At 19.8% G+C, this 14,863-nt stretch overlaps 5 protein-coding genes across 5 annotated transcripts; 3 read left to right on the forward strand and 2 right to left on the reverse strand.

Annotated features, from left to right (window-relative positions):
- Positions 1 to 2,011: 2,011 nt before the first annotated feature.
- On the forward strand, positions 2,012 to 2,700 carry SRAE_0000003500 (U2 small nuclear ribonucleoprotein B''; the record flags this gene model as incomplete). Its single annotated transcript, XM_024645872.1, has 2 exons — positions 2,012 to 2,078; positions 2,132 to 2,700. The coding sequence occupies 2 exons, from the start codon at positions 2,012 to 2,014 to the stop codon at positions 2,698 to 2,700; spliced, it is 636 nt and encodes a 211-aa protein (XP_024500112.1).
- Positions 2,701 to 2,995: 295 nt separating this feature from the next.
- On the forward strand, positions 2,996 to 3,370 carry SRAE_0000003600 (ShKT domain-containing protein; the record flags this gene model as incomplete). Its single annotated transcript, XM_024645873.1, has 1 exon — positions 2,996 to 3,370. The coding sequence occupies one exon, from the start codon at positions 2,996 to 2,998 to the stop codon at positions 3,368 to 3,370; it is 375 nt and encodes a 124-aa protein (XP_024500113.1).
- Positions 3,371 to 4,390: 1,020 nt separating this feature from the next.
- On the forward strand, positions 4,391 to 5,197 carry SRAE_0000003700 (Sulfotransferase family-containing protein; the record flags this gene model as incomplete). Its single annotated transcript, XM_024645875.1, has 3 exons — positions 4,391 to 4,839; positions 4,876 to 5,087; positions 5,154 to 5,197. 3 exons carry the CDS (start codon positions 4,391 to 4,393, stop codon positions 5,195 to 5,197), a joined length of 705 nt encoding a protein of 234 aa, XP_024500114.1.
- Positions 5,198 to 5,997: 800 nt separating this feature from the next.
- SRAE_0000003800 (Protein of unknown function DUF1647 family-containing protein) lies at positions 5,998 to 7,312 on the reverse strand (the record flags this gene model as incomplete). Its single annotated transcript, XM_024645876.1, has 3 exons — positions 5,998 to 6,708; positions 6,754 to 7,191; positions 7,232 to 7,312. 3 exons carry the CDS (start codon positions 7,310 to 7,312, stop codon positions 5,998 to 6,000), a joined length of 1,230 nt encoding a protein of 409 aa, XP_024500115.1.
- A 2,001-nt stretch (positions 7,313 to 9,313) lies between these two features.
- SRAE_0000003900 (Alpha/beta hydrolase fold-3 domain and Arylacetamide deacetylase family-containing protein) lies at positions 9,314 to 10,717 on the reverse strand (the record flags this gene model as incomplete). The annotated part of the gene is made up of 2 exons (XM_024645877.1): positions 9,314 to 10,072; positions 10,127 to 10,717. The coding sequence occupies 2 exons, from the start codon at positions 10,715 to 10,717 to the stop codon at positions 9,314 to 9,316; spliced, it is 1,350 nt and encodes a 449-aa protein (XP_024500116.1).
- Positions 10,718 to 14,863: the final 4,146 nt, after the last annotated feature.

Consider the following 14,863-nt stretch of genomic DNA (forward strand, 5'->3'; position numbering starts at 1 on the left):
GATTCCAGAAATTTGTTTGTTAATACCTTTATTTTGAAGAAGGATATAGCAAAAGGCGGAAATTTTTTCTAAATATTCATTGTTTCCAACTTTTTTATATCTCAGCTAAAACTTATCAGATTACCTTAAGACTAGTTTCATTAGATTTCTCATGAAAAATTAGTCTAGAAAAAATCGTTCGTTTACAAAAAGCTTCGATATTTTCCGAGATTCACAATTGATCAAAATAATGCAATCTTGACCTTCAGATTGAGTACTAAAAAGACAACTTTTTTTCGAATTTCAAAATGAAACTACACTCATCTGATAACCCTTGAAAAATGATAAATTTTAAGTATAATCAAGGCTACATCAAAAGCAAAACTTGAGAAGTTGTGATGAGTTAAAGTTAGAGGCGAAAGTGGGGAATATTTTTTGAAAAAATCCGACTTCCATGATGTTATTAAAAATAATAGAATTAAAATAACTATTCTAGATCAGATTTTTGTGAGAAGTCGATTAAACCTAGTCTCATTCTTGTATCTCTTCTTGATCTCAAGATATGAAGTAAAATGTATCTTAAAAAAGTTTCAAGTACGAAACTCATAACTCAAGTAAATGAGCTCCTAGAAACATGAGATTAGATGCACTGGTCTTCTTGAAACATTTGAGCTATAGTTTACGATGAAAATATTTTCTAAATTTCAATCGTTCTTGAGATATATTGTCTCTTATTTTTGCGCGCCTAATATATTGTCATCATTTTTTATATCTCAATAACTATTGGAGGTATAAAAATGGTTTGAACGTAGACCCTAAATGAAAACTGAAAAGTAATTGATTCCAGAAATTTGTTTGTTAATACCTTTATTTTGAAGCAAGATATAGCAAAAGGCGGAAAATTTTTCTAAATATTCATTGTTTTCAACTTTTTTATATCTCAGCTAAAACTTATCAGATTACCTTAAGACTAGTTTCATTAGATTCCTCATGAAAAATTAGTCTAGAAAAAAACTTGTTTATATAAAAATATCATTAATATATTCCGAGATTCACAATTGTCCAAATATCACCAATTTAACTTCCAGTATAAATGCTAAATATAATTTTCTTTTGTAAAAGATTTTAATTCTTTATTAAAGATAATTTTAGGGTATGACAAAAAAAATTTTTTATACTACATTTTCAAATTAAAAGTATTATTTTTGTAATCATGTATTTTAGAACACTAAAAATAGTAAACTTCAATGTCACCTTATTGTTTGGAAAATCTTTGTTTTCATCCAAAATTTAACAAATTATTCAAAATGGGATTTATATATACCATCGTTTCATATATTAGATGGCAACATTTTCTCTTCTATATTTTTTTATTCAAAAATTGAAACATTAAAAAAATAAACAATATGTTAACATTTTGTATTGATAAAATTAATACAACTAATTTGCTATTGTTAGTCGGATGATATAAATAGAAAAAAGATATAATAATGGTGTAGTAATTAAAATTAAGAAAAAAAAAACATTGTTCATGGAGAGGTTTATTTTTCTATTTATAAGTACTTTTTATAAAAAGATACAAATTTTTTAAGTTTGGAAATTCTATGACCAGTTTACAAATGATTTTTTGCAAAAATTCAAAATTACAAATGTCTTTTTCAATTTCTTGTTTATATTAAAATTCAATTTTTATAATAAATTACTTTTTTTTCTGCAATATCAATGTCAAAATGTGTAATTTTGTGAACAAAATGTTTGAACTTCTTTTATCTGTGCTATTTTTTTACTATAAAAAATTAATAAATCAAAAATAATTTTTTATATTACATTTCTTTTATATATATATATATATAGGATAAAAATTTATCTTTAAATAATTTTTTTTTCTTTTATATCATTTTAAAAATTTATAATAATTAATAGTTTACTTTTCATAAACTCCTAAATGGATTTTCTTTTATTGGAAAAGTGTACTTTGTAAATGTTAGAAGTATTATTATAGTAATCAAAAATCCTTAATTTATTGTTAGTGATGGCTGATATTGCACCGAATCATACACTTTATATTAATAATTTAAATGAAAAGCTGAAAAAAGAAAGTAAGTTTTATATTATAAATAAGCGTTTATTTTCTTATTTAAATTTTTTCTAGAACTCAAAGAAGCATTATTTGCTATTTTCACACAGTTTGGAGATATAATTGATATATTGGCATTTAGAAATATTCGTATGAAAGGACAGGCACACATCATTTTTAAAGATGTTTCTTCAGCTACACGAGCACTTAGAGCTATGCAAGGATTTCCATTTTTTGATAAACCAATGCGTATACAATATGCAAGATGTGATTCAGATGTAATTGCAAAAGCAAAAGGTACATATGTAAAAAGAGAAAAAAAACCATTTATTCCATTACCTAAGAAACGTAAACCTCAAAATGCTTCAGGGATATCTTCTGAAGGTGGTGCAGTAAACAATTCAAACGTACCTCATAAAATATTATTCTGTACAAATCTTCCTGAGGAAACAACAAGTGATCTCCTAGCATCTGTGTTTAGTCAATTTTCAGGTCTTAAAGAAATTCGTATGGTCCCGAATCGTACGGATATTGCTTTTGTTGAATATAATACTGAAGAAGAGGCTACTACAGCGAAAAAAGCACTACACAATTTCAAAATAACCGCTACACATGCAATGAAAGTTGAATACGCCAACAAGTAATAATATGAGTGGTTTTAAACTTGTTTAAATATTTTAATTATCTTGTTTCTCTATTCTTGAATTCTTAATAATTTTAAAGTAAATATTTTACCCTTTGTCATTTTAATATATACTTTCTTTAAAATATAATAAGCTTCTTAAAAGAGAGGAATTTGCATAGTTAGATGTTTTTAGGGTTTTGGTCTGTTTCTCTTAATCATAACTTGTTGACAGAAGAATTTATATATAATATTATTAATATAAAAGAAGAGTACATTGAGTTTGATTTTATCATATCAAATTATTTCTATTGACAATGAACTATCTTAAATTTTTTGCTCTATTATTATTAATTGTTACCTTATCATCTACTATTGAATGTAGAAAGAAGAATGTTTACAATTATGGAAAAACTAAAATGGAGTATGGAAATAGAAGGATGACTGAAATGAGTGTACATGTTTCTGGTAATTGTCAAACAAATGGAGAATGTCCTTTTGGATATACATGTACTAATCAAATGTGTGTTAAACCAATAGTAAATGGAAATCAACGTACCCGAAATTTTGTACAATGTAATGATTTAGAAAAAGATTGCTATAAATTTCAAAGTTATTGTCGTGATTCTGCTTACAATGATGTATTACGTGAACGTTGTAAACGTACTTGTGGTTTTTGTTCTCCATCATAATAGAAACATTAAAATAATTTAATTTAAAAATATGTTATAATTAATATTATATTTAATCATATTTTGAAGATCTTTAAAGTTATAAAAAATTAATATACATTATATATTTTCAATTTTTTTTCCTAACATAAATATAATTTTGTAAAAACATGTATTTTTAGTGCAATTTTTTTATTATCTAAAAAATTATAAAAAAAATAAATAATATTTGCATAAATAATATAACAGCATAAAAAGAACTTGTTATGTAAAATTTATTATTATACTAGCACTTGATATTTGAAAAAAGTTCATCAATTTAAAAAATATTTAATTAAATAATCAAAAAATTTCTTTAAATTTTTTTTAATAAATAAATAAATGTTTAATTTATGTATAAATAAAATAATTTTTTATATTTTATTATAAAAATATTAATATTTTTTAAATAATATAATATGTTTGATTTTTATATAATTCCTTTATCACGATATATAGATAAAATTTATCTTGACTGTGTTTAATAAATAAAAACTGATATTTATAAAATATTTTTATAAATAAATAAATAAGTAAAAATAAACACTTACAACAAAATTTAAATATTTTAAATTGACAAAAAAAAGTATTCTTAAAGAAAGTAAGATAAAAAAAATTTATAAGAAATATATTAATGACAACATTCTTTTCATTGTTTAACTTTTTAGATACTTAATATTAATAAGTATTTAAATAAAACATTGGCATTGTTCGTGTTGTATAAAAAAAAACATTTTTTTTTTGAAACCTGTTCTTTTGTTTATGTATCAATAATGTAATACAATTTCATTTAAAAAGTAGTTTTTTTTTTTCTATACAATGATAATCAAAATTAACTTTTATTTTATATTGTTAAATTTTTTATCTATTGAAATATTTGTTTTAAGTTTATCCAATTATACTAAAGAAATTATTAATTGTGAAAGAGATGCTAAAACTAAACCATGTATTCCTCCATATAAAAATGTTTTATCAAGATTTCGAGTTAACAAAAAATATAAAATGAATTTTTGTACAATTACAAAAAATTTTTCAACAATTCTAAGAGGTATCTTATGTTATTTAGATCATCCAGGATTTTCTAAAAAATATAAGACACCTATTAGTAATACTAAATGGACATATAAATATTGTGATGATTATAATTTTGAAGATAAAACAAATGGAATTGCAAAAAATTATACAGAAGGAAGTATTGGTAAGCTAATGAAAACATATACAAATATTGTTTTTGTTCGAGAACCTATTGAAAGATTTATATCAGGATTTGTTGATAAATGTTTAATTGCAAAAGATTTTATTAAAATTGATCCAACTTATTGTTATGGTTGTAAGACAAATTTAAAATGTTTTGTTAATAGATTTTATAATCGTATTAAACAACAAATTTTATTTCCAAAAAAAAAACATATTGATACCTTTGATGATACTCATTTTTATCCACAAACTTGGTATGTTTTAATTATCATTTATAATAAAAATTTTAGGCATTGTCAATTAAAATTATACCGTCAATATTATACAATTATTAAGTATGGGACATCAGATAAACAACTTAAATTATTTTATAAAGATTTTTTTGGGCTTCTTGAATCAAAAAATATACCTAGTAAACAAATAAATTTTATTAAAGAAGGTACAATCAACAGACATACACCACATTCTACATCAAATAAAAGAATTACCTCAAAAATTACTAGTAAGATAAAAAATCAGCCAAATATTTTAGAAAAATTAATTCGAATTTTTTATTATGATTTTATAGAATTTGACTATCCGATACCTGATTTACCAGAATCTTCATTTTAATATATTTAATATTATATTAACTTTATTTTATTTTTTTAAATCTTTATGAAGTATAATAAAATAATCATATAATATTATTTATTATATATCAAAGAATAATTATAACATGGCACAAACAAAATATAAACAAAAACTAGTTTTGTTTACTACAAAAAATATCAACATATTTATTTGATGGATTAAAAACAACATAAATAATATATAATTTTTTAAATTCAATAATATTATGTTTTAAAAAAAGAAAACTTACATATATATATATATATATATAATTTAATTAAAATAAAAATATAAAAATGAAATGACTATTCTAAAAATTTATTAATTTAAAAATATTTTATTAAATTTTTAATATATTTATAAATAATATAAGATAAATTAGATTCTTATTTATTTTTTTTATACTTTGTATGTTAATTGTCTTTAATATTAAAACTTTTATATATTTATATTTAAAAATGTTATAAAATGTTGTGATAATAATTTAAAAAATATATTTAGAATTTAATTTTATATTTTAATATTTAAATTACAAGTAAAATAAATTTTAAAAATGATTATCTAAACAAAAAATTATGTATAACTAATTGTATTAAGAAAATATTGTAGATTATCAATACAAAACAATAAACATTTGTATATATAATTATTTTAAAATAATAGAAAAAAACATGTATTAATTCTCTTTAAATAATTCAAATAATTTTTAAAAAATAGATGATTAACAAATATAAATATTAAAATAAAAGAAAAATTTTTAATATAATTAAACATAATTACAAAGTATATTAAAAATAAAATCACACACATTTTTTTTTTAATAAACTTAAATCTAATTTAGTGTTTCTATCAATATCCATAAAATTATGAATTTCTGTTACATAATTACGATTATCATAATTATTTGAATTATGAAGTAACAAAGAAAATATAGATTGATCAAATCTATAACATACATTTTTGGATGAAAAAATATTTTTTTTTGTGAAACCATAACAACCATGCCATTTTTCAGCTTCAATACAATTTTTTTCAAGTGCACATAAAACTGCCCATTTTAAAACATTATCAACAGTATCTTTTGTTTTAACAATTATAGAAAATGCAGCATCATACTCGCGAGAAATTGTTCTATTAGTATATCTTTTTTTGTCTGTTGGAAAATATTTTAGAGTTGTTGGATGAATCGTTGATAGAATACCATGAAAAGTTGGAACTGTAAACATAAATGATGATTTATGACAATGTTTTATATTAAATTTGTGAACTGTTTTGTCGAAACCACTATATCTATATTTCCAAAAGCATTTTGGGCATTTAAGTTTTCTATATATATTTAAAAATGGTTTATGTCTTGGTTCATTACCTAAAATTGCTTGTTCATATTCTTTATGGTTGAAATTTTTTCCCATTTTACAATTAAACAAATTGTAAACATAATTTAAATTTGTTTTTTTAAATCTAACACTTGCATCTGCCCAAATCATAGATCCATATTTTTTCAATGTTTCCTAAATAAAAAAAATAATAAAATTTTTAAATTAAAATATACTTACTGCTACAATAAGAATTTTAAAAGCATAATTCATAATATTTGAAACATGCTTTGGATATTTTATTGTTTTAAACACTTTAAATTCCACATAACATAAAGAACGTAATTGTTCTTCTGTACTTTTGGAAACACCTAAACTATAAACAATTATTTTTTCTCCAGGAAAATGTTTTCTAAATGATTTAAGTAATAAAGCAGCTTCTTCTCGATGATTTTCTGAAAAAGCAGTTACAACTTGTGGTTTTGGCATTGGTTCTTTTGACAAATCAACAAAAGTATCTTCATCAAGAAGTTTAAAATAGTCAAGATATGTTACATAATCACATGAAAATGATGTTCCTTTAATATTAACATTAGAGGGCATTTCATATTGTATTGAAATATATTTATTTTTATATAAACATGTCCCATTATTGAAACTTTTGATTTTTGGATATATCTAAAATTATTACCATTATTTTAATAAATGTTAACTTTACCTTTTTGAGCTGATAAGTTTTTTGAATAAAAAATAATGTAAAGGTAAAATAAAGTATATGTAATTTTTTTAACCTTGTCATCTTTGTGAAATTATTTTAAAATGAAATAAATATATTAAAATAATGCTAATCGACTATAACCTCAGGCAAAAAAAAACCGCTTTTAGTATATTTACAACAATAATGTGTCTGATATTGTTTATTATTGTTTAATAAAAAAATTACATTTTATTATATTAATGTTTTAAAATCTTGCTTAAACTTAATTTTGATGTTTTATAATTAGTAAATATAATTTATGATTCATTTTTTTAATATACATAAATATATCCACTATTTTTAAATTTTGGTAAAGTTGTTGGTAATTTAACAATAAATATACAAAAAATTTATTATGTCATAAACAAAACTGTTTTATATTAATAAGGTATTTTTTGTATGATTAATGATAAAAACTTTATTTAATTTTGATATAAGAATTAAATTAGCATTTCTTTAAAAATCTGATAAATTTTAAATTTAGAGTATTACAAATACATTGTTTACTAAAACAATATTTAAAACTTTTCTTGAGTACTTAAAAAAATGAAATCACCACATTGACAAAATATAATAGAATCCATAATAAAAATTTTCTTAATTCCATTATCTAAAATAGAAATTTTAAAATATCATCCATCTATTTAACTCTATAAATCTTTACTTAAAATAATAAATACAACTATTTTTATATTACAAAGTTTATTGATATGAAATTATTTACTTTCTTTACTTGATTATATATAATAATGAATAATAATAAATTTTATTATTTATTTTTAACCATTTATTTGCTATAATTTATAATAATTTTATTTTATAACATAAAAATAGACAATTTTTAAATAAATTTAGATGTATTAGTTTCAATAATTGTATGATAAAGAATATACAATAGAAAATTTGCTGTTTAAATAACAATTTGAATAAAAAGTAGGAATTTTTATTGAATCACGGTGGAGGTCGCGCGTTTATGGTGTAATGGTCAGCATGGCCGCCTTCCAAGCGGCCGATTCGGGTTCGATTCCCGATAAACGCATCTTATTCTTTTGCCTTTTATATATTTTACAGTTATTTATACAAAATAGATACTATTAAGTTATTTAGTAGTAACAAAAACTTTTTTTTAATTTTTTAAAAAAGATTATAAAATTGGGACAATTAGGATTCAGAAACGGTATGAAGCATCTCTGGTAGTATAGTGGTGAGTATCCGCGCCTGTCACGTGCGAGACCGGGGTTCGATTCCCCGCCAGAGAGTTTCTTTTTACTCTTTTCCTAGTTTTTAATTACCAGAAACTTTAAGCTTCAATTTTGAATCATTTCATAGACATTATTATTATTATTTTAACAAAAAACTTTAAATAATTGACATTTAACTTTTGTTTTATAAAAAAAATACATATTTGTATTTTTTTTTTCAAAATGTTAAAAAAATGATAAGCTAAGCATTTAATATTGATAACAATTATATCAAAATATATTGTCCAATATATTATTCCATATACTTATGTAAAGAATAAGATACATTTTAAGTAGAAATAATAAAAACAAAAATATTGTCTTAAGTTCATGTTCTATTCAATTTACCTAATTTCTGAAAGGAATCAGCAGAGAATTATCTAATTATTTGGGTGGAAGGCCTAATAGAAACTATTTAGTGATGGGAATCGTTTTTTTTTATTTTATTTTTTATTTTTCTATGTTTTTGAAACTTTAAATAATCTCTAGTAAGGTACTACTTTATATTTTAACATATTTAAAAATATTTCACTACGATAATTAATATTATAATTTTAAAAATACGTTTAAAATTATATAACTATTTTTTATTCATTATAAAAAAAATTTAAAAATTATAATAATATAAAAAAACGACTTTATCCTCAAAATATATTTATGTATTTTCAATATACTTTTTTTTCTACCGGTTTATTTTGTATTGAGGAAGTTTAATTTTTGTCATGTATAAGTTTATTGTGTTCCTATTTTATAAAAAAATTGATTAAAATATAAATTTTTTTATATTAAAAATACTGTATTTTTATAAACCATTAGAACTACCGCCGAAACTACTTGTACTATCTTCATAGCCGCTATCATCAACATTACGAGTTCCATCTTTTTTTGACTTTAATGGGGTATTTATAATTGGATAATTAACTTCATTCTTTATCTTTTCATTTTCTACTTCAATATTATCTTCTTCATTAAATTTTTTTGTAATATAGTTTACTACATCATTGAAAATTTCTTCTTGTAATTTGCATCCTTTAATTGTAAAAATTCCATGATAAGCTTTATTATAGTTTTTCCATTCAGTGTTAACGCCTAATCTTTTTAATTTATTAGCATATAATATTCCTTCATCTCTAAGTACATCATATTGGCATGTTACTATCATAGCATCACACATTCCAATTGTTTCATCATCAGAACTAAATAATGGAGCAAATTCTGGATTGAAAGCGGCTTTTGAAAATACTTCTGCAAATTTATTATCTGGTGGTGGATGTGATTTTGGTTTATAATGTGGTGAATTTAAAATTTCATCTGGGAGTAATGAAATATCTAAATTTCTAACCACGTTTGGATGTTTCCGAATTTCTTCTGTAGCACAACTATTGGATAATACTTTTTTAATATTTTTCTTTGTTGCTGGAAGCCCTAAATATAAAAGAACAGCTCTTGTTCCCATTTTTGGTTGTAAAAGAACAGTATTTTTGTATAATGCATTACATTCTTGAAATGATGGTGATTCACATTCAAAGCATGAAACTACTGGATATAATAATACTTGACACTAAAAAATTATGTAAATTTACACTATATATTTTTGTAAATAAAATAAACATACTTTTAAATATCCTGTTTTATATTTGTTATCTCTTAAAGCCATGACAGCACTAAAATTACCACCGGCACTATCACCCATTACACATATCTTTTTATTGTTAACACCATATTTCTTATATGACTTAGAACAAAAATCTTCGACAACACTCCAACAATCATTTAAACCAGCTGGAAATATATGTTCAGGAGCACGTCTATAATCAACAGAAACAACAACACATCCAGCTTTTGTTGCTAAATCAAAACATGTCTCATCATAATATTTAGCTTTATTATGAAGCCAAGCACCACCATGACTAAAGATAATAGCACCATCATTTTTTTTATTATTCTCATCTGGTATATAAATTCGGCATCCTACATTACCAAATTTAACATCATCAACTTTTATACCTTCTGGTGCTTTTGGTGCTTCACCAAAATGTTTACAAATAAAACGAACAATTTTCCTTTCATAGTGAATTCTTTTTTTGGCATTTGAAATTTTTTCAATAAAATCACCTGGATAATTAGACAATAACTTCATAACAATATTTGCTTTTGACAAAAATTGTCTATTAGAAATATCTTTTGGTAATGGTGGAATAATCATGCTTATAAACAGTACTTTATATTAAATTTTAATTTATAGGTAATTAAAAATAATAGTTAAAATATTTCTTTAATGTTTATTAATTGAACAAACTAGGATGATTTTATATTTCCCTTTCAAGAATCCCATTAAAATCCCAGAGTACTCCTAAAAAAAATTATATTTATACTGTTTTTCATTATGTTATAATGACTGATAAATAATGATAAGAATTATTATCCTAATTTTTATTTGAGTATTTAAAAATATTTAAATAGTATATGCTTTATTATAAAAATAAAAAAAATATATATCTAATAAATATTTAATTAAGTACAAACATATTACAGAAATTTTCTGTTAGAAACTTTAAAATATTCAATATATGTATATATAAACAAAAAAAATTTTTTTTTCAAAATAAATTTTAAAGTTATCTTATCAGTACATTAGTAAAATTAAAAGAGAAAGATTTGTGTTATCAAAAGAATCAGTTTATCATAATTAAAATTATTATTGATAAAAAAAATTTATATTTAAACAAAAGTGACAAAGGTTATTTAATAAGTTATATAATATGGTGACAAATTTTGATAAAAGACGATAAATGATTGAATAAATAATATATTTTTTTTTAGAAATCTTAAATACTTGTTTAAAATATTTTTTTAATTTTATTTAAATATATATATCATTTATAGAAACATAAATCAAATTGATAGAGTATTGTTAGAAAAAATTGACAAATAAGAGTCAAACTTAACTAGCACTTAAAATTATACAACATTTAAAAAGTAAACTTTAACTTATCACACATTTCATATATTAACTATATAATCAAAAGTCTAACAAAAATAGTTTTTTTTTTTAGAATAGGTATATAAGAAAAAATAAAGTTATAGAAATTTAATGATAAACTAAAGTATATATTTTTATTCATTAAATTAATAACAAAAAAAATAGATAAGAAAAATAGATAAATATATATTGAAACCATTTATATTAAGATATTTTATTATTAATTTTGATATAACATCAACAAAATGTATAAAATAATGAAACAAAAATAGAATATTTATAAAAAAAAATATATTTTAATATCTAAATTTTATCTTATTAAAATATTATGAAAAAATTTATACAAACATTAAAAATTACAAAGTAAAATATTTGTCTCATACTTCAGCAATGTCACTTAAATAAAATTTTATATTTTCTAAATAAACTTTGAGAAGATTTAAATTTCAAATTTAACACTTGTTTACTTTGTCATTTTTTTGTTTAAATATAATTATAAATAAATTTTTTTTTATAAATCTTTAATATTTATATGTTTTAATATTCTTAACTATATAAAATATTGTTTTATTTTTCTAAAATAAATATTCTACCTTTAAAAAAATATAGAAATGTTTGTTTAAAAAATTATCCAACATAAATAAGATATAATTCTCTATATGTTCATCATATAAATAAAAATAACATTGCCAATTTTTATCTTTTATAAAATTTCTATAAACATAAAATTGTACATCTAAAATATTAATAATAATTTATAAATAAGTAGTTGTTCCATACAAATACAAAGTACAAACTTTACCAAGTTTAAAGTCATAAAAAACTAAATTGATAACTATAAATTATTATATTAAATTATTACTTACTTTTAAAAAAAAAATTTAATTTAAAATAAGGTAATCAATTTAATAAAAGTAATTTTATTTTTCTAATCTAAAAATAGTAAAACAACAATATATCATTTAATAGTTGTATATAAAAAAAAGTATTAAAATTATTACAAATTCAAAAAAAATCTTCTAATTAATATAAGTAATGTTTTTACAAATTTCTGTTGAAAATAAATATTAAAAACATATACATTTTTTTTTAATCAAAGAACATATAAATTAATTTATCTATTATATTACTTGAAATACTGCAATACTCACCTAATTGATAAGAATAACCTAGAAAGTAAATAATAAATTTTTTAGTGTATGAATTTCATATGAAAATTTTATTTTTTTCACTTTTATATTAATAAATAAAGAAATAAAAATCATTAATAAGTATTAATAGAAAAATTAAATTTTTATTTATTATTGTAATAAATTGAATATGTCAAAAATATTATATAAATATTGAAGATAAATTTAATTATATACTAAAAAAGGAGATATAAAAATATTTTCCTGAATAAATAAATATTTTGATATATGTAATTTGTAGATAATTTAAAAGTAATATGTTTAAAAGCTTTAAAAAAAATGTAAACAGAAAATGATTTTTTAATTATTTGAAAATTTAAGTATCTTATAGTTTTAAAATGAGTGTAGAAGAAAGAAAATATGTTATGTATTTTGCTTAAATGTTTATAAAAATTTGTCTCATAGTAATTGCAAAATGTTAGTAATAAAAATAAAAAAATAATATAATAACAATAATAATAAAAAGCATTTAATTCTAATAAATTAAACAAATAAACACTTACAATAGATCAATAGTAGTAGTAAAAATGCTTTAATTAAATTGATTAATTATTGTAATAAGAACTGAATACTAGTAAAGGTAATAGTTTAAAAGAATATCTTTTTAGTATAATAAAAGTACATATATTAATATATTATCTATTAAAATTAAAATGATGTTAAAACTTTAAAAGATATATAAATTGTTCATTTATCTATTTATAATATTATTATAATTTTTTAAATATTAAATATTTTTTTGATAAAAATTCTAACCATCTAATATAAAAATCTTTCCTTTTTTTTTCTTCAAAGAAATAAAATATATTTATATAAATAGAATGATAGTGAAAGTCTTTTCTTTTAAAAGCATTGGTAAAAAATAATAAATGTTAAAATATTTTATAAAGAAGATATTCTTTTTAAACTAGGTTTAACATAGAAGAATATACAAACATTACTCAAAATGAATACAGTCATTAAAAAATATTATATTCTTTTCCCATAAATAAGTACAAACTTTTAAAATATACAATATTAAAATTATAAAAATGATTTTTTTTTATTTACAATTTAAAAAAATTATAAAGTACAAAATTTATTGCAAAAATTTAAAAAAAACTGGTCTTTTTTTAAAAATTATCATATACAATAAAATGTTGTTCTTTTAGTTGTTACAAACTTTAAATTATTATTAAATATTTAAATATATAACTTAAAAGTTTTTAAAATAATAATATACTTTTTAAAATTATATTTATTTTAACTAAAGAATACATATATTATAATAATCTAAAGCTTACTCTGAAAATTATACTTTATTTATGGTAATTACTACCATAATATATTAGCTACAAAAAATTTTCTGCAAAATATCTATTATTAAAATAAATATATTTTATTTTAAATGTCTAAAATAAAGCTACTTTTAAAAATAAAGCCGATATTAATATTTTATCGACAATATTAAAATATTATTATTATTATTGAAAGTAGGGTAAGTAATTTTTAATTAATCTCAATACTTTTAACAATTTCTTTTAATGAATAGTTAAAAATAATTAGTTTCATTTTTTTAAAAGTTGATAATTTTATTTTTACAAAAAGAGTATATAAAATATTTAATCATTCGTAAAAATTTGTTAATTAAATTTATAAAAAAAAAGAAAATTTTAATTGTGGTTAAATCTTCGTTTTAAAAATGAACCTTTTTGATAATACCTTTAGATTAGTAAATAAAGTAAATAATTATAAATTTTAATTTATACAAACTTTATATTTAATTTTGAATGAAAGTATACATATATGAATATTTAAATTAAAATTGTCTAAAAAGATACCGGCTTCTAGTGCTTCTAAAAATAGAACAAAAAAACTTACTTTGTCATTAGAAAAATTATTAGATATATCAATGATAATAAATTGTATATATAAAAGAGTTGCATTGATACTTAAATAAAATTATATATTGAATTATTTTTTTATTATACAAACTTTGACTTTATTCCTTTATACGAAAAATAAAATTTATTTTTAAAATAATTTATTATTCCATTAATTAATTTATTCGACTTAATTTTTATTGTATTTATAAATACAGCATTTAGTAAATAAAGAATTTGATTTTTTTTTTAAATTGAACAAAAAATAACCAAAAAGAAAAAATATTAATAAATTTAATAGTTTTAATTATAATTAA

The sequence above is a fragment of the Strongyloides ratti genome, scaffold srae_scaffold0000001 (genome assembly GCF_001040885.1).
Source record: "Strongyloides ratti genome assembly S_ratti_ED321, scaffold srae_scaffold0000001".
In the NCBI taxonomy this organism is placed as follows: Eukaryota; Metazoa; Nematoda; class Chromadorea; order Rhabditida; family Strongyloididae; genus Strongyloides; species Strongyloides ratti.